The 20,972-nt window shown below is 49.4% G+C and overlaps 1 protein-coding gene across 5 annotated transcripts in view; it reads right to left on the bottom strand.

Moving 5' to 3' along the window:
* Positions 1 to 450, bottom strand: part of dnm1l (dynamin 1-like) — a 92,542-nt gene extending 92,092 nt beyond the window's left edge. For 3 of the 5 annotated variants that reach the window (XM_072484556.1, XM_072484557.1, XM_072484559.1), the window contains exon 1: positions 165 to 449. In XM_072484556.1, the coding sequence (XP_072340657.1) occupies positions 165 to 266 (102 nt within the window). In that variant the 5' untranslated portion in view covers positions 267 to 449. Of the gene's footprint in view, positions 1 to 164 lie in introns of all 5 variants that reach the window. The other 2 variants (XM_072484558.1, XM_072484560.1) reach the window with 2 other exon arrangements.
* Positions 451 to 20,972: the final 20,522 nt, after the last annotated feature.

Below are 20,972 nucleotides of genomic sequence, written 5' to 3'. Positions count from 1 at the left end.
GAGGGGGGGGATAGAAATGGTGCAAATAGCAAATGAAGAATGTGGGTCAAGCCCCTGGAACCCGAGATCCCAGTGAAGCTGTGTGTGCGCGCAGTGTGACTGCTGCCCCTTCCCTCACGCTCCCTGACAGCTCCGGTCCGCCCGGCCAGGCCCGACCACCCTACCTGGGTCCCCACCACCACGATCTGCGGCAGCTGGATGATATCGGCCCCGACCGTGTTAAACACTTCCTGCAGCTTGTTGATGACGGGAATCAGCGCCTCCATCGCTGCTCGGTGTTCAGAGAGCGGGTGTCCGGTTGTGGACGCTCTCGCCGAGGACGGTTGACCCGCACTTCAAACCGTCACCATCACCGGCCGCGGATGGTGGATGGGTTGGCGGGCAGGTCGGTGGGGGCGGCGGGCGACGAACAGGCCGTCTCCTGGGCTGGTCACGATCGCCACTGCGCACGCGCCGAGCCCCGCCGCTCGGCGGCAGGAGTCCGCGCGCTGCATGCCGAGGGTTGTAGTTGCCCTCCCGATTTGGGTGGGCCTCTGGCGGAAAGAGTGAAACTACAGCTCCCATCACACCCTTGGTGACCGCGTTGGGAAGTTCTGACCTGATCGGCTTGCACATGTGAACTTGCCTTAAAATGTAGAATCTTTGTGAATTTTATTCCAGTGAGTCAAGTTGTTTTTATATAAGTGAAACCTCTATTGTACGTGTCATACTGCATTAACATAATTCACACATAAGTTCATAACGGATTCTTTAATATGTCAGTATTTCCTAAAAAAAACAACCACAATTATACCAAAATATGCTTCATGTTTAAGGTGGAAAACATTTGATCTATCTCATGATTAAATACATTGCATTTAAAATACCATTGAACATTTGTTTGCAAACTTTCATTTTGTTTCTGACTAAAGGATTCACAACCTGTATCACTTTCGCTATGGTTAAGGTCGAAAGGAGGAGAGATATATTTTATCCACAAGAGAACACATGGGGCGGGATTCTCCACTCCTGCGTCGAAGTGGCCGCGCCGTCGTGAATGCCGTTGAGGTTCACGACGGCGCGAAACGGCCCCGATCCCGACCGATTCAGGCCCTGACAATGGGCCAGGATCGGGGCCGCGTCATCTACACACGCCAGGCCTTGTCGCCTGCATAAAGGAGGCGCCGCATAGATGACGCGGCCGGCGCCGCATAATGGGCGTCACCAACCCGCGCATGCGTGGTTGCCGTCCTCTCTAAGTCCGCCCCGCAAGAAGATGTCTGACGGATCTTGCGGGGCTGCGGAAGGAAGGAGGTCCTCCTTCAGAGAGGACCCTTGGGCGGATGACCCACATTTGAGGTACCCCCCGGTGCAGGATCCCCCCCCCCAGTGTTCACGCACCGCTCACGACGGCAGCGACCAGGTGTGGACGGCGCTGGGGGAACCCGCCATTTTGGCCTGGCCGCTCTGCCCAACCGGGCCTGAGAATAGCAGGGGTGCCGGAGAATCGCCATTTTGGGTGTCTGCGCCAATTCTCCGGCCTGCGGCCCGTGAAACTCGACCGGGCCGTTCCCGCCGCTTGGGAGAATCGCGGGAGGGCGTCGGACCGGCGTCCCAGGAAATTTTGGCGGCCCAGGCAATTCTCCCAACCGGCGCGGGAGTGGAGAATCGCGCCCAAGGCCTTCCAGACACACAAGGAGCAGGCAATGTTAGCAAATAACTGTTTGCTTTGGCTCACAATCATTGAGTTGGAGACTGAGCTGCAGATACTTCGGAAAGTTACCAAGGTGCTTTGCCTCAGGAGGCAGTCATGCCACTTAGGATAGGATCTTCTGATTTGGTCAGTGATCAGGGGCAGGAGGGTGTGACTGCAAGTGAGGCAGGTAAGGTGATTTTGAGGGCAGGAGTCTCAGCCTTTGCAATTGTCCAATAGGTTTGAGGTTCTCTCAGCTTGTGTAGGTGAGAGTGGGGGGCTGCAAGATGAATGAGCAAATTAACAATGGCACCATGGTACGGAAAGCCATTCAAGAAAGGGAAGCAAAGCGAACTGGTGGGGACAGTATAGGGGAAGTGGTCTTACTCTGCTGCAGAAGAAACTAGTTATTTGGTGAGTATCAGGTAAGTGACCACGGTTTAGTCTATTCCTAAATTTCAAAATAGGCTAGCAACTAGTGGCAAGGTTATATGAAAGTAGAAGTAAAACATGTAATTGAGTAAATAATTAAATAGTTAATAGGAACATATTGGATTGGATTTGTTTATTGTCACGTGTACCGAGGTACAATGAAAAAAGTATTTTTCTGCGAGCAGCTCAACAGATCATTAAGTACATGAGAAGAAAAGGGAATAAAAGAAAATACATAATAGGGCAACACAACATATACAATGTAACTACATAAGCACTGGCATCGGATGAAGCATACAGGTGTAGTGTTAATGAAATCAGTCCATAAGAGGGTCATTTAGGAGTCTGGTGACAGTGGGGAAGAAGCTGTTTTTGAGTCTGTTCGTGAATTATGGGCTGCTGGGGCACTCGCCAGCGGATTGTTGGTTACCTGCTCGAACTGAGCATAGAATGCATTGAGTTCATCGGGGAGGGGTGCGCTGCTGCCAGAGATACTGTTCGGCTTCGCTTTGTAGCCCGTTATGTTGTTTAGTCCTTGCCACAACCGCCGAGGGTCGGTCTGTGACTCTAGCTTGGTATGATATTCTCTCTTGGCATTCCGGGTGGCTTTGTGGAGGTCGTACCTGGATTTCTTGTATAGGCCAGGGTCGTCTGCCTTGAACGCCTCAGATCTGTCCTTCAGTAGGGAGTCAATCTCGCGACATATTAAGAATGGCAGGACTGGTGATATGACACAGTTGCAGCATGTGAGAACTGCAGGGCGCCAGTTTGATCCAGGGCAAACACGTCTGCAAAAGGTGTTTGAAATTCAAGCAGCTTTGGCTCAAGAGTTTATGAGCTGAAGGCTGAATTACAGACACTGTGATGCATCAGGGAGGAGGAAAGGTTACCTGGATTCTTTGTTCTAGGAGGCAGTCGCTGCTCTTAGAAGAGAGTCTTGTGATTTGGTCAGTAGTCAGGAACAGGAGAGTGTCACTGCAAGTGAGGCGGGTAGGGGACCCAGATGACTGGAGGACTCTCAGATTTTACAATTGTCCAACAGGATTGATATTTTTTGAGCTTATTTGGATGGAATTGGGGGCTGCAGGATGGATATGCTAACTGACCAAGGCACCATGGTAGAGGACGCCATTCAAGTGTGGGGGGGAGCAAAAAGGAATATAGTGGTCGTAGCAGACAGTATAGTCAGAGGGATTGACACCGTTCGCTGCAGCAAAGAACGTGAGTCCAGATGGCTGTGTTGCTATACAACAGTGGTGACTACCACACCCACACAACTTGGGAAGTAGCGAGAGTTTTAAGCTAAATACTGCAGTCAAGGGATTAAATTTGGGAAGATGTGGTAAATAAAGTGCAAAAACAAGGTAAAAGAAAAACGTAGTATTATGGGAAATGAAAAACAGACCGTGAAAGGAAAGGGTAGAGATTATACATCTGAAAGGTTTTAAAGAAATCTAAACAGCAAGCAGGACTGAGGAGTGGGCAGGATTAACCACAGGCAGTCATATGGAACAATGTATACGCGCCTTAGTTGTGATTGAACAATGTAGTATTAGCAGTGAACAGATAGTATAATCATATGTACTCACTTTGAATGTAATTAAGGAATCTAGTCTTGAGAATAACTGGGCTGAGATAGCAGAACACCATTGTGTGATTTGATGATTGGTAAAAATGAAAAATATCACTATCTGTATACCAGTATAAAACTGGTGGTTTAGTAGTTTTCAAGGAACGTATGCTCCACTTTTGATGGGTATGAGTTACCTTGCACATTCCTGAATAAAGCTAGTTTAAACAAAGGGACTCTTAAGTCTTGTATAGTCTTTAAAGACTTGGAGAAGATCCTGTTGCCTTTCGTTTTCTATACTCTTTTCTCTGTCCTTCCTGTGGCTCTGTTCCAATTATGGCAATCAGTGAATTTGTCCTTTCTTTCTATGTTATCTATGTCCTAATGCCTACAGTCGCCAGGTATCAAATGATACCACCACAAGTTTCTACCGGCTATCGATCAAAGAGCCAAACACCAGTTAGTTAGTTCAAGGTCAAGGGTACTTTATTTACACACAATTAGTCATGCAACATAAACTCTACTAGTTAATTACATCTATCGACTAAGACAACCTGTACTTAACTTCGGGCACCCGGCTTAGGTCAGAGAATAGTGGCCGCTGTTTGATTCTGGATCTTCTCGGGTCCGGAGGACTAACTGCTGTTCAGCTGGGCTCATCTGTCTGGTAGCGAGCGTTGAACTTGGACTTGCTTCTGGTGGTGCTGCACTTGGAGATGGCCGTGACCAGGGTACCAGGACCAAGACAGAGCGAACATATGGCGAACTCTTCTTCTTATACTTGGGGGTTTTGCGCTCTTTTGGGCGGTCCTCCGGTTTGGGCCCTACTAATTGGGTGATCCCTGATCACTCCGTTCAATTCATAACCAATAAGTGGGCGGGGATCTGTGCGTTTCCCTTGAACAGGGAGTGGCGCCGAAATGTCTGGGACTGTCCCGGTTGCTCGAGTACCAGTCCTTTGTCTTGGTGAAGATGGGCCATCAAATGCTAATCGGCCCCATTACAATGCTAATTGGACGGAGTTTCGATACCGTGTGGACTGCTTGCTTACAAATATGCATTTCAGGCTCTGAGCCTGCCTGAGTCTTGGCCTGTCCATTTTACCCGCCAGGCTTTTGCGAGTTTCCCTATACCTAGCTGGAAGTGGCCATCCCAGATGGCTACAATCATTATCTCCAGATCAACATCTAACAGTCAATCAACAAGTGAGACACGAGGTTATGAAAAGACTAAAAGGATAAAACTAATGGCTCTGCATCTGAATGCACGTGGCATTCAAAAAACAGATGAATTGAGAATGCACAGAGAAATAAAGAAGTACGATCTTATAGCTATTACGGCGACATGGGTGCAGAAAGACTTGGATTGGGACCTGATTGGGGTGGCACCGTGCCACTGTGGTTCACTTTGCTACCTCACAGAACCAGGGACAGGGTTCAATTCCAGATCGGGTGACTGTGTGGAATTTCTCCCCGAGTCTGCTTGGGTTTCCTCCGACTGTTTCGGTTTCCTCCCACAGTCCAAAGATGTGCAGGTTAGGTGGCTTGACCATGCTAAATTGCCCCTTAGTATCCAAAATGGTTAGGTGAGGTTACTGGGTTACCGGAATAGGATGGGGCCTGACCCTAGGTGGGGTGCTCTTTCAGAGGGTCAGTGCAGACTCGATGGGCCGAACGGCCTCCTTCTGCACTATAGGGATTCTATGATTCTATTCCATGATTCTATGAATCGCAGCGTACAGGATATTTAGGAAGGATATGGAAGTGAAGAAAAGGTGAAGGAAAGGCTCTGTTATTTAATGATGGTATTAGCACAGTACAGAGGGGTGACCGATGTTCAGGAAACCCGGGTGCAGAAATGGTTTGGGTAAAGATGAGAAACGGTAAAGGCAAGAAGTCATTTGGCGGGAGTTGTGTGCACGCTCCCTAATAGGAACCACAGGATAGGGTGGAGCATAAAGGAAGAAATAATTGGAGCTTGTCAGAAAGGCAAGGTGATAATCATGGAAGATTTTAATTTACATATAGACTGGGAGTATTTTTATTTATAAGTATATTTACATTTAACAAATAATGCAACAAAACCACAGGAATGGTACAGTATAGCAAGAAAAAAGATCTTCACATGTATGGATACAGAGGGGAAAAGGAGAAACAGCAATATAGCTGGCTCAATGCAATCATTAGACTCAACTTGATGCCTCTGAATGCTTACCAGAGAATAAGGAAGAGAAGGATACGCCAGGAAATTATGGTAAAATGGTGCACACCTTCCCACACGGCGATTGCTTTCAAGATCATGAGAGTTCAGGATAAATTGTTCATGCCATGTTAGCATGGTAGCACAGTGGTTAGCACTGTTGCTTCACAGCTCCAGGGTCCCAGGTTCGATTCCCGGGTTGGGTCACTGTCTGTGTGGAGTTTGCACATTATCCCCGTGTCTGCGTGGGTTTCCTCCCACAGTCCAAAGATGTGCAAGTTAGGTGGATTGCCCTTCGTGCCCAAAAAGGTTAGGTGGGGTTACTGGGTTACGGGGATAGGGTGGAGGTGTGGGATTAAGTGGGGTGCTCTTTCCAAGGGCCGGTGCAGACTTGATGGGCTGAATGACCTCCTTCTGCACTTGGCCTCGATTGCTTGCAACGATCATGAGAGTTCGGGATAAATTGTTCGCGCCATGTTCGGCCGTGCACCAGCACACATCTCCCTGAACTCCAGCAACACCAGAGGAATCCATGACAAAAAAGGTCAAATACAAAAAAAAATGTGAGAACTCTGTTCTAAAAGGATGTTATACATATGCCCAAACAACACAACATAACCCCAACCTCAGGCACATAACAGAACAATCATCATTTCACATAGTTATACCAGCAGCTATAGATTCGGATTACGGTCTGCACTGTCAGTGGCTCCCAGCAACCTAATTGAAACAAGGTATAAACAGAGGGAAACTACCAGGAGCAGAAGGTAACTGCTGGACTAGGATAAAAGTGGACCAGGACCCAGCCAGGGATCCATATTCCTCCTTGATGAAGAAGAGAAAGCGTTCAGGTAAGGGACCATCCCAACCATAAGGGGGGGGGGGGGGGCGCAACAGGATATTAACCATTGTAAGAACTTGGCTCAACCCCAGACCCTTGTGCGCAAAGGAGTCCGTCAACCAAGGGTATTCAAATACATCAAACGGAAAACCCAGACTCTTAGGACGTCCCTAATATGTGCCTTCAAGAAGGGATTCCCAAACAAAAGGTGGCAACAGGATACCAACCTCAGCACCTGACCTGGCCTAGTCCAGCACATTCTGATACACAGATGTCAGTACCCTCAGGTACCCTGCACACGTCACGACCTACCACCCAGCCTGCCCTGCATCTCGCCCACCACACCCAGGACAGTGCACCAATACTACTAACACTAGAAAAATCACACCATCCTTAACCGGGGAAACCCCACCACTGAAGAGAAGAAGGATCACCAAGACATCCACTCTCCCCACCCCCAAGAACGATAAGGGAAAATTGCTGTAACTCATTGAACCAAACCAGGGTTTATGCTGCTCACCCAAGTGAAGAGGAGAAGAACCCCCCTAAGGAGGAATGCATGAGCTAGCCCAGGAGCGTTAGCCACAGTCCAGCTCTGTATGCCATTGTAAAGAGGATACTAGGCGACAAGACAGCACAGCCTCAACAAAAACAAAGACACTGCCTCTCCATGGAAGACCCAACCACAATGAGGATATTCAGGAAACCGCACTATTGAGAAGACCACTTGGAGGAAGCTGACTAACTCCCCCATCAAGGCTACCCCCCAAACCAAAGAAGGGCTCCAACAACACAGAGGCACAGCTCAACAAGACTCTCACCTCAACAAAAGAGGGGACGCTGACGCAGAGGAACGCGATGCGCAGGCGTGCACTACGCAAGACCGCACCGCGCATGCGTGGTGGCGCATCGACGCACTGACGTCACGACGTGCGGCAACTGTGGCTCCGCCCATTTAAAGCAGCAATGTCCTGCCAAAGCGCGACAATGCCTACGCTGTGGCAGGTTGGGTCACTATGCTGCCTGTTGTCGAGCAGCTCAGCCTGCCAACTCGTACCCGTTTAACCAGCCTCGCAGAAACGTTCGGGCAATTCAACCCACGTTCACCGAGTCCGATCCCGACGTCACACAGACCAATGACACTGAGGACAGGGAGCCCTTCCGCGTTTCTGCCATCAACAAGAACAAGCTGTCCCCGAGTCGAATGCACCAGCCGCTGTCAGTGCACAGCATTGATCCGGACAACGAGTGGTGTGCCACCCTGACGGTCAACCGATACCAGATCAGATTCCGTCTGGACACTGGTGCCTCTGCCAATCTCCTCGCATGGTCAGCATTCCAGACCCTGAAGGTTAAACCACCTATTCTGCCATCCAACTGTCACCTCGTTGACTATAATGGCAACGTCTTCCCCACCACGGGGTCGTGCCAGCTAGAAGTGACACACAAATCACGTAAAGCCACACTACCATTCGAAATTGTGGGCTCCTCAAAGGACTCTCTGCTCGGCGCACAGGCGTGCAAAATCCTCCACCTCGTTCGGCGTGTACACTCTCTCTCTCCAGAAGGCACGTCCGATTTCCCAGATGCAGACTTTAGGGCGCAGCTCAACTCCATCCTCACGCACAACCAGGATGTTTTCGAGGGCATGGGCACACTGCCCTACACGTACAAAATCCGGCTTAAACAGGATGCCACCCCGGTAGTTCACGCACCTCGCAGGGTCCCGGCACCCGTCAAGGACCGCCTCAAGCAGCAGCTGCAGGACCTTCGGGACCAAGGAGTGCTTTCCCGGGTAACGGAGCCGACTCCATGGGTCAGCTCCATGGTGTGCGTCAAGAAGCCTTCCAGCGAGCTCCGGATCTGTATAGACCCGAAATACTTAAATCGCAACATAATGAGGGAACACTATCCCATACCCAAACGTGAGGAGATCACGTGCAAGATGGCTCGGGCAAAGATATTCACCAAGCTTGATGCCTCAACGGGCTTCTGGCAGATTCAATTGGATCAGTCCAGCAGGAAGCTGTGCACTTTCAACACTCCATTTGGTAGATACTGCTACAGTAGGATGCCATTTGGCATCATATCGGCCTCTGAAGTGTTCCATCGCATCATGGAACAGATGATGGAGGGCATCGAAGGGGTGCGCGTCTATGTAGATGACGTCATTATTTGGTCCACCACACCGCAGGAGCACCTCAGTCGCCTCCAGCACGTCTTTAAACGGATACGGGACCTGGGCCTGCGTCTTAACCGAGCCAAATGCTCTTTTGGACAAACCGAGCTGAAGTTCCTGGGGGACCACATCTCCCAGTTGGGGGTGCGGCCGGATGCCGACAAAGTGGCAGCCATCACGGCCATGCAGAAGCCCACAGACAAGAAGGCGGTGCTACGCTTTCTCGGAATGGTCAACTTCCTAGGGAAGTTCATCACCAACCTTGCTTCCCACACTACAGCTCTCCGGCACCTTGTCAGGAAGACAACTGAATTCCAGTGGCTTCCCACCCACCAGCGTGCCTGGGAGGAGCTCAAGGTCAAGCTCACCACCGCCCCGGTACTGCCGTTTTTCGATCCTGCAAGGGAGACGGAAATCTTGACTGATGCCAGCCAGTACGGCATTGGGGCGGTCCTCCTGCAACGGGATGACGCCTCATCATGGGCCTCAGTCGCCTATGCGTCACGGGCCATGACCCCCACAGAGCAGCGCTATGCGCAGATTGAAAAGGAGTGCCTAGGCCTGTTGACTGGCGTTGACAAGTTCCACAACTATGTGTATGGCCTTCCCAAGTTCACCGTGGAGACTGACCATCGCCCGCTGGTTGGCATCATTCAAAAGGACCTCAACGATATGACCCCTCGCCTCCAGTACATTCTGCCCAAACTCCGGAGGTACGACTTTCAACTTGTCTACACCCCGGGTAAGGACCTCATCATAGCAGACGCTCTGTCCAGGGCAGTCAACACACCGTCCGACCCTGAGGGGTTCATTTTCCAAGTCGACGCACATGTAGCCTTCACTTCTGCCAATCTGCCGGCCACTGATGCACGCCTGACCCACATTCGACGTGAGACTGCGGCCGACCCCCTTCTGCAACGTGTGATGCGTCACATGACGGACAGGTGGCTCAAGGGACAATGCCCACAGTTTTACAAAGTTCGGGACGACTTGGCAGTCGTTGATGGTGTCCTCCTGAAGCTGCATTGTGATCCCACACAGCATGCACCGGCTTGTTTTAGAACAACTGCACGAAGGCCATCTCGGCGTTGAGAAGTGCCGGCGGAGGGCCCGGGAGGCTGTGTACTGGCCGGGAATAAGTGAGGACATTGCTAACACAGCGCTCAATTGCCCCACCTGTCAGAGGTTTCAGCCGGCACAGCCCCGTGAGACCCTTCAGCCCCATGAGTTGGTCACGTCCCCCTGGTCGAAGGTGGGCGTGGACCTGTTCCATGTGCTCGGCAGGGACTACATCATCATCATCGACTACTTTTCCAGCTATCCAGAGGTCATACGCCTGCACGACACCACGTCATCGGCTGTCATCCGGGCCTGCAAAGAGACCTTTGCTCGCCACGGCATGCCGCTCACCGTGATGTCAGACAATGGCCCCTGCTTTGCGAGTCAGGAATGGTCTTCCTTCGCCAGCTCATACAACTTCACACACGTGACGTCCAGTCCTCTGCATCCTCAGTCGAATGGCAAAGCAGAAAAGGGCGTCCATATCGTTAAAAGGCTCCTCTGCAAGGCTGCTGATGCAGGATCTGACTTCTGCCTCGCCTTGCTGGCCTATCGCTCGGCCCCACTGTCCACGGGCCTATCGCCAGCCGAGCTGCTTATGGGTCGCACCCTCAGGACCACTGTGCCATCCATTCACGTCCCAGACCTCGACCATGCTCCGGTACTTCGGCGGATGCAGCAACAGCGTGAGCAACAAAAGGCGACACATGATGCTCGGGTGACTGATCTTCCTGCCCTGGCACCTGGAGATAATGTCCGCATCTACCTTCCGGAGGGTGGCTGGTCGACAACCGCTGAGGTTCTCCGACAGATAGCTTCCCGCTCGTTCCTGGTTTGTCTGCCTGATGGCTCTATTCTCCGCCGCAATGGCGCACCCTTCGTCTGGTTCCGCGCTCGCTACGTGATCTCGCATCGGTGCCACGCCCTCCTGTTGTCCCTGCAATGGACTTTGTTGACATTCCGGACACCCTGCATCCTCCTCACTCGACCATCGCCCGGCCCGTTCCTCAGCCGGTGGATCCTGACCCACCCTTGAGGCGGTCAACTCAAATTCGTCGCCCACCTGAGAGACTTAATTTATGAACCTTTTCATATTGGACTCACTGACTTGTTCTGACATACTGTTTCAGACTTTTTGCCATACTGTTTAAGATTTTGTTATTGTTTATTAATGACATTGGTTTCGTTCTTGGTGTAACGTAGTTAGTTTCTGCACCTGGCACCTTCCTGTGTATATAGTATAGCCACATGTACATATTGTTGTAATTATTGCACACACATGATTAGATGCACTCACCACACTGCTTTATTTATTATCATGTAGGCACATATTCTTTGCGAAAAGGGGGGATGTCATGATATTTAGATCAGCATATCATGGTGCAATCAAACACACACTGATGGACATGCAGTAGGACCAATCAACACACACATCGCAGCCAATCACCACTGAGAGCACACGCACTATAAAAACAGGGGACACTACAGTTCCTGCTCATTCAAGCAGCAGCCAGCTCAGAGCACCAAGCTCAGAGCCTGAATGTCTGAGTGCCTCACCCAGACAGTAACAGGACAGGGTCCACAGATTAGCTGGTAATGCACGTACCCAAGTTAGCAGTGTGCTGTTATAGTTAAGTAGTAAATAAAATTGAGTTACACCATCTCCAGCCGTGTTGGATCATTTGTACATCAGAACACCCAACACGACAGTCATAACAGGATTGTCAGACAATACTCAAGATCTCTCAAACATTCCATAGAATGATCTATCTTCACCTCCGCAACACCGTCACTCACAGCATGAGACCTCCATCCGACCCCAGGCCTCGAAGACCGGATACAATGTGCTCCGTCGAACCTTCTCTCGAGGATACATTGCAGTTCATTAAAGTGAGCACCACAAACCTGCACGACCGAGCCGAGATCATCATGGCGGTTATCATCCCAGTGCAGACAGCACCACTGAGACGTTGGCCCCACTCACCAACAAAATTGCCACTGCAAGCTGGACCCCACCCCAGCCATCTCCGACCATCCCAATTAAACGAGGATTCTCTCTGATTCAATCGGTTCTTCACCACCAAACTCTGACCAGGATCATCTCGGGACATAGTGCAAGACATTTATCCCAATAAGAAAGGTAATTCTGGAATGTGCATTCGAATAAAATAAAGAATTAGAAGACGAGTGGAGCCAGAGCTTTCAAAACGCAGCCACTCCCATGCTCTCATCACATGACCCCAACCAAAACGTAATTTTAAAAATAAATTCCTTGTATCTATCATATATATTATAGCCCTTGTTCCTTTACAATGGCAGATGAATGAACAGGTTTTCTGCATCAGTTTTCACTATAAGCAATATTAGTAACATCCCAAGAGCAGCTATAAACCAGGAAATGGAAGGGAGGAAGGGACTCGGGAATATTAGAGAAGTGGTACTGAGTAAATTGTTGGTGCTGTGGGCTGACAAGAGCTTGGGTCCTGATGGACTTCATCCAAGGTATTAAAAAAGTGGCTAATGAGATAGCTGATGCATTGATTAGAATTTTCCAGAACTCCCTCGATTCAGGAAAGGGCCCATTAGATTGGAAGATAGCAAACCTAGCTCCATTATTCAAAAAGGGAGGGAGACAGAAAGTGGCCAGTTAACCTAACATCTGTTGCAGGGAAAATGTTAGAAGCTATTATTAAAGAAGTTACAGCAGGGCACTTGGATAAGCTCAAGGTAATCATGCAGAGTCAACATGGTTTTGTGAACGGGAAATGATATTTAACCAACTTATTGGAGTTCTTTGGGGAAGTAACCTGTTCTGTGGATGAAGGGGAATGTACTCAAGACATTTGAGAAAATGCCACATCAAAGGTTATTGCGGAAAATAAAAGCTCATGCTTGTGGTGTTCTTTATGATTCTTATTATCAGAATGGATGTCGTAGTGTTCACAAAGATCACAGAAGCTAAGTTCATTAACAAAGTTAACATTTATTTACACGACTTATTAAAGCTCAACCACTTACTCCTATAGGAAACAATAATCTAGTAATCTACAATCTACACTCAACTAACACTAGTCTCTACACTCTATCTATAACTACTCTGATCTCTCTCACTACTCCTATGCTCTCCTCTCCAGCCTTCTCCCAGAAGTCTGAGTCAGTGCTTTATATAGTTCTGCATCTCGCTCCATCTAGTGGTTAATTATATAACATTAACCCTTTGTATCCTGAACATTTCCCATGTCACATCCCCCTTTCTTTGAGAAAATGTTTGAAACCCTTACTAACAATTTTTTTACATACATTATTGAGAATGCTTGCATACAGTTCATGCTTAATGTTATATTCCATATCATAATTGCAATTTCAGAGTTACAGTCCTTAGTGTTTTACAAATTAAGTCTATTAGATGGTCTTCTTGTCCTTTTTGACCTTCTCAGTGCACTTGCAGTGCCATTTGCGTTGTCTGTTGTTTGTTCAATTTGTGATGTGGATATCAATGCTGCTATTAAGTCAATGTTATAAAACATGGTGTCTGGGTTTATTGTAGTTGACTCTGGAAACTGACGCAAATTCTTTACTTTTAATAATACTCATCTATTTCTGCGATACATCAGTCCAACCGCAGTTTGTACCACATACGATCGTGGTGCAACTTCATTTAACACCTTTGCAACGTCTGACCAGCGACCATTTGGATTTCTTATCCTGACAATATCTCTTTCTTTGAGTGGTGGTAGTTGTTTTGCATGGCTCTCATAGTATGCTTTTTGCTTTTGCTTGATTTTTTCGTGAATTAACTGCTCACCCATGTTTGGAATTGTTATGGCAGGCAATATTGTACGAATCTTCCTTCAGTACACTGTCTGGCACGTCTGCGACAGTTCTCTACACTTGGCAAATGGAGTATAATGTGGGAAATTGTGACATTGTTCATCTTGGCAGGAAGAATAAAAAGGCATCTTATCTAAATGGTGAGAGATTGCAGATTCTGGGGTTCAGAGGGATCTGGGTGTGCATGAATCACAAAAGGCTAATATGAAGGTGCGGCAAGGAATTAGAAAAGCTAATAGAATATTATCATTATTGCGAGGATAATCAAGTACAAAAATAGGGAGATTATGCTACATTTATACCGGGCACTGGTGAGACCACATTTGGAGTGCTGTGTACAGTATTGATCTCCTTATTTCAAGAAGGATGTACATATATTGGAAGCAGTTCAGAGAAGGTTTATTGGACCAATACCTAGAATGTGCGAGTTGTCTCCTGAGGAATAGTTATATGGGCTAGGCTTGTATCTACTGACTCCAGTACTTTGTAAAAGTACAGGGGCTGGTTTAGCGCAGGGCTAAATCGCTGGCTTTGACAGCAGACCAAGGCAGGCTAGCAGCACGGTTCAATTCCCGTGCCAGCCTCCCCAAACAGGTGCTGGAACGTGGTGACTAGGGGCTTTTCACAGTAACTTCATTTGAAGCCTACTTGTGACAATAAGCGATTTTCATTTCATTTTCAAAAGTATATCCTTTCTCAGGTTCTTGTTCATTCTAACACTTGTCATGCCACATTCAATTTACAATGAGAATGTTTCATGAGAAGCAGGCCATATGATCACAAGCTTTTCTATCCACAATATTTAGTATGTGTACTATTTAAAGATAGTTTGTGCATGTGGACTTGGTCAAACACAACAAAAGGAATTTTGTTGCATCCGTGTATGGAGTCAGGAATGAAACACACATTGGCAATTAAGTCCTTGCCCTGCCCTTAAGGTGCAGACACAGCAGTGGTTTCAGTAATGACATGGTATTGCAATGGCTCTTATCAAAGTCACAACTTGTCTCGGCCTGCATGTAGCCTTTGTCATTTTAACTAGTCATCCTTCTCTAACATTCCTCCACTTTCATCCAGCTGCTTGGGTCTACACTGGCTTCGTACCATTCCTATCTATCCAGTCATAGCAAGAAATTGATGCAATGGCTTCTCTTCCCATTCCACCCCAGTACCTAGGGAGCTTCCAAGGATCTATCCTTCCTGGGCTCCCTCCTATTTCATATCTACACGCTGCCCCCAGTTTCTGCGTGTACTCTTACGTCACAGAGTTCGAGACCATTTTTCCAACATCCGGTTCTGGGTGAGCAGAAATTTCTTCCCGTTACATGCTGGAAAAGCCAAAGCCTTTGGGCGGGATTCTCCGTTTCTGTGTTGGCCCCTACGACAGGAAAACCGGTGCCACACCTGGACCGATTCCACTACCGTCAAGGGGCTTGGACCGGAACCATGTGAAACACAATCAGTGACCCGGCTTGGGTCACTGTCTGTGCAGAGTCTGCACGTTCTCCCTGTGTCTGCGTGGGTTTCCTCCGGGTGCTCCGGTTTCCTCCCACAATCCAAAGATGTGCAGGTTAGGTGGATTGGCCATGATAAATTGCCCTTAAGTGTCCAAAATTGCCTTTAGTGTTGAGTGGGGTTACTGGGTTGTGGGGATAGGGTGGAGGTGTGGGCTTGGGTAGGGTGCTCTTTCAAAGAGCCGGTGCAGACTCGATGGGCCGAATGGCCTCCTTCTGCACTGTAAATTCTACGATTCTCTAATGGGAAAGTGTCAGATTCGCCAGTTTCACAATTGACACCCAAAGGCTGACAAGCTGTAGCGCATGTAACAAATTCTCCCCCCACACACACACGATTCCAGCCAACGAGATGGCAGCGAGGAGAGCAACCCCGAGGTTCACAGACGCCGAGTTGGAGACCCTGTTGGACGTGGTGGAGGAGCAGCGGATGACCCTGTACCCTGGCAGGAGACTGCCAGCTGTCACCAGTCGTCGTGCCTGGGTGCAGGTGGCAGAGGCTGTGAGCGAGCCCACAGTTCCAGGGAAAAAACTGCATGACCTCCTCAGGGCGGCCAGGTTGAGGAGGCAGCAGTGTGCCCCTGGCACTAACCCTGTCCCACACACCCGTATCCCTCCCCCACTCCCCCTGGAGGATGGCCGAACTCCCACCCTGCGACAAATGCAGGTGCCCATACAGGCTGCCATGGCCGGGTGACCTGGCCAGTCAGGCCATCATCCACCAACCCCTGGGCCACATGTGTCAGATTGTCTAATACTTGATTTATATCTCCCCCCCCCCCGGAACTGCCGGTTGCGGGAGAAGACAGGACGGGAACCAACGGACCCGCGGCTCCTCACCATGGTAGAGCAGACAGTCCTGGGCGTGGTTGGCGGCCTGGAGGAAAGGGAAGTCGCCGAGTTGGAGTTCGGCCACGGGCGAGGAAGTGAGACCCCGCTTAGTTGCGGTTCTCGGTGACACGTGTGTCAACCCGCCCCCAAAACCACCCCCACCCCAAACCACTGTCACGCCAATATTTTTCAAAGAATTTACAGTGCAGAAGGAAGCCATTCGGCCCATCAAGTCTGCACCAGCTCTTGGAAAGAGCACCCTACCCAACCGCACACCTCCGCCCTATCCCCATAACCCAGTAACCCCACCCAACACTAAGGGCAATTTTGGACACTAAGGGCAATTTAGCATGGCCAATCCACCTAACCTGCACATCTTTGGACTGTGGAAGAAAACCGGAGCACCCGGAGGAAACCCACGCACACACGGGGAGAACGTGCAGACTCCGCACAGACAGTGACCCAAGCCGGGAATCGAACCTGGGACCCTGGAGCTGTGAAGCAATTGTGCTAATCACTATGCTACTGTGCTGCTCTTGACTCTGACACCACCCTCACCCTACACCACCTCACATCCCATTAGCCCACGGTGTAATCATGTATCTTGTCATCTGTCTTCCAGTACCTGCTTGAGACGGGGCTGGTCCATCTGGTGCCCCCCTGCGCCCAGCCAGTGCTCAGCCAGAGCCTCTCTGTGAGCCGAGCAGCTCAGACACCAGCCCTCGGCCCGACACTCAGGACACCCCAGAGCTCGGGTCAGAGGATGACACTGACTTTACGTCACAGCTGTCTCCAACACCCTCCACCATTCCAGATATAGCTCGGTTGGCCATGTTAGTGAAGAGGCTCCTGGGACACTCTCTGGTACAGCAAGTGGAGGTAGAAACTCCCAAGGGGGCGGATGATCAGAGGACAGGCCGATCCGAGGAACTAGCTGCCGTCCAGATGGGTCTCGGGCTTCTGGAACAGGCCGTTCCATCAATTGTGGAGATGCAGTCGCAGAGGCAGGGACTACATGAGGGGTTGGCTGCGAGCATCCAGCTCCTGCAGGCACAGTTGGAGGCATCCTACCACGTGCAGGAGCAGGATGGTGGTGCCGACAATGCATGCCACCCAGGCCAGCACCGCATGGGTGGCGAACGCGGTGGAAGCATTGAGGGCTATGGTTTTGGCTATGGATCAGCGTGTCCAAAGCCTGGGGCATCTTGTGCAGGCACTGGCCGAGTCCAGGTCCGAGAAACACCTGGAAATTGCAGCGGCGCTAAGCATGGCCCGTCACAGAGGGAGATGGCACATTCACTGGCTGATGTAACACAAACCCAGAAGATGGTGGCACAGCCACAGCGTGATATGGCGCACCCGAGCTCCATCCATGGTCGCGAGCATGCAGAACCTGGTTGAGACCAGAGCAGGCCTCCAGGACTGGCAGCGCCAGGTTTTGGGAGAGCCTTAGGAGACGACTCCGCTTGTACCCCCGTCCCAATGAGTAGCCTAGGGGTCATTGGGCACCCTGAGGAAGTAGGTGATGGAGCCCGTGCTGGTGACTCCTGCAGGGGAGGTGACGGAACACCGTAGCACCCCGGACTCTCTCCTCCCCCCCCCCCCTCCTGTCCCTGCCGCATCTGGTGGGCAGCGGGCAGAACAGGGCAGCACCACGTCACCTGGGACACCCGAGCAGCATCAGACGTAGCGTAAGGGCCCGTAAGGCCAGAAAAGTTGTCACCAGTTAAGTTGGCATGGGTGCAGGGCACAGTTTAGTTAATAGGATTGGGGCACAAATCTGTATACATTTGTTCACAATAAGCACCTGTTACCACTGTTACAACCTGCCCAGTACCCTGTCTGATGTGTATGAGGGGCGGGCTGGTCTGGGCTGACCCCACTACTGCCACCCCAGGGATCCGATGGGACCGTGTATTGGAATGGCCTGCTCGCATGCAGAGATCATCCAGCTGGACGGTGGAAAGTGCTACCGTGGGCAGGAGTCAGACGTTGTCGTACAATGCGGAGCACTGGAGCTCGTCGCAGAGCGGGCTGTAATCATCTTCCATCACGTGGACCAGACCCACTGTTACTGCCAATTCAGGGTGCCCACCACATAGTGCGGCAGGTATGTATCACAGAGTGGGATGTAGGCGGGAGGTGGTGTCCGTGCCCCTGGCCAGTCCTCATCTCTAACCCCTCCTAGTCGGTGAATCTGGAGGCGATCATAACGGCCCATGAACGTTGGCCCTGGCGCACATAGCGTGTGGCCTCCCGTGCCTGCCTGGGCTCCATGTTCTTTCCACCCTCGCCTTCTTCTGCATCCTCCTCGTCGACGAGGCCTGCTGTTCCTCCTCCTCCTCCAGCACATCGCGGTGCCAGTACACACAAGGCTTCATGCGGCACCTCCTCCTCCTCGGCCTGTTGAGCGGCTCAGTCTCCATCCTGGGCGGCTGCCACATGCCCCTCTGCTGCATGGAGCATTGCTGCCCGCTTTACTGCTGCAGCTTCCTCCTCCTCAAGCAGCGCCCACTCGTACAGCCTCAGGGCATCCTCCAGAGCTGTGGCGACCAGCAGAAAGGTCACTATTGCTGGTTGTATTCCAATATCCATTATCTGCAGGGGGTGAAAGGCTGGCTGGTATGTCAGATTCCTGATTTTGGCGTCAGCCGACAGAGAATCCCACCCATTGTCTTTTGTTTCTTGCACAAACCCCATTTCCTCACTATCAAATACATCCTTCTCCTGGCAAACTGAACCAGGCTGTTTGCAATGTCATATTTGACCCTGGGATGAGCATCTGGCCATCTCCCCGTGCCATCACAGCCTACTTCACCTTCAATATATTGACCCATTCCATCCCTGCCTCAGCTCATCTGCTGAAACTCACAACCATGACTGAGGAGACTTTAAAGACTTGATTATCCCCAATGCACTCCAGTGCAAACTCCCAATTTCTTACCTTCCTAAACATGAGATCATCAAAAACTCTCCTATGCTTGTCCTGACTTGCAGTAAGTCAGTACACCCATCACCCCTGTACTCGCTGACCGACACCAGCCCTCAACTAAAGTTGGGCAACTCGGAGCATTCACTCAACAGGGATTGTTTTGAGAACTGAAATGAATCGATGACTTTGATTGACATCTTTAAGTGGTTATAGTAAGTTGTTCTTTCTGTGATTTTGTTTGTCAACGACTCTGAAGGGGGCAGCTTTGGACATTTTATTTGAATTAGTTTAAAACTAGTTAATTTTAATCATATCCACTATTTATTGAAGAGGTTAAAATCTTCAGTTTGGTCTGTGAGACGAGCTGCTAACTTGTAATAATAATCGCTTATTGTCACAAGTAGGCTTCAGTGAAATTACTGTGAAAAGCCCCGAGTTGCCACTTTCCGGCGCCTGTTCAGGGAGGCCGGTATGGGAATTGAACCAGCGCTGCTGCCTTGTTCTGTATTACAAGCCAGCTGTTTAGCCCACTGTGCTAAACCAGCCCCTACGGAGGCACCCCAAGGCTGCCAGCAGCTAGTTATCAGGCAGGGACTCCACAGGCCAGTAATAACAATGTAGGATCTTCTACCATTTGCTCTGGTGTTCAGTGTTTGGAGATAACGGAAGGGAGGCGAGAATCACATAGAGCTGTTTGTCTATTGTAGCATCCATACCTCGAGAGGAGCTATTAAACAGCAGGGATATCCGACAGCGATGGACGGTTGATTGATAGGCACAAGCCAGATAATGGAGTTGTCCCTTTGCACTGATTTGATATTATAATCAAGTATACATGCACATGTTGCAATTGGTTGATTGTACCCATATAGTATGCATGACGTAAACCTAATCTATAGTCGTGCTAACCAAATCTGAAATATTACTATTTTTACAATCTTCTCTAGTGTGCCACGAGTTGGAGCATTGGGGTCCATGCTATAGCTCAAATTAAAGGCCTTGTTTGAAGCTCCAAAATTCTTGGTCTGGTTTTCTCGAGTGACATACACTACAGCTGAATGTTTCTCCCTATCATCTCAATATTTGTTTGGACAAGATTAAGAGGTGTGAACTGTTGAAAGCCTGTTATTGACACTTTCATGATGTGTTTGAAGTGTTGCACCTAGCATTGCACACAATACTCCTGTTGAGTCCGAAACAGTGTTTTAAAAGGTCCACCCCAACATCTTCCTGTTATATTCTCAGCCTCCATTTATAAAGCCCAGGATCCTGGAGCCTTAACATACATTCTTCAAACTGACCTGCCACCTTACATTTCTGCACAAAGCCTTATGCTCCTACACCCATTTTAGAATTATATACTTTATTTTATATTCCATCTCAGTTATCCTACCAAAATGTATCACTTCATACTTCTCGGATTATATTTCACCTGTCAGGTGTCCATTCAATTAACCAGTATCTTGAAGTCTATCACTATCCTCCTCACAATTCCTAATGATTTGAAATTTTGTCACCCGAAAATTCTAAAATTGTGCCCTTCTCACCCAAATCTAGGCTATTAATATAAATCAAGAAAAGCAGCGGTGCTAATACTGACCCCTGGGGAACCCTCTACATACCTTCCTCCAGCATTAAAAATAACCGCCCACAGTTAACACTCTCCCATCACTCAGCTACTTCGTATTGATGCTCTCACTATCCTTTTATTCCATCTGAACTTTAACTTCATTGACAAACTTCCGATGTAGCATTTTATCAAAAGTCTTTGGGAAATACAGGCACGCCACGTTGCATTACCTCAACAAAAACCTCAATCAAATTAGCTAAACATGATTTGCCTTTAACAAATTTAATTCTTGTTTTCCTTAATTGATCCACATTTGTCCAAGAGAATATTAATTGTGTCCTG

This window comes from Scyliorhinus torazame, chromosome 19, assembly GCF_047496885.1.
Source record: "Scyliorhinus torazame isolate Kashiwa2021f chromosome 19, sScyTor2.1, whole genome shotgun sequence".
NCBI lineage: Eukaryota > Metazoa > Chordata > Chondrichthyes > Carcharhiniformes > Scyliorhinidae > Scyliorhinus > Scyliorhinus torazame.
The sequence above is the reverse complement of the archived record's forward strand: the minus strand, read 5'-3'. Positions and strand labels throughout refer to the sequence as shown.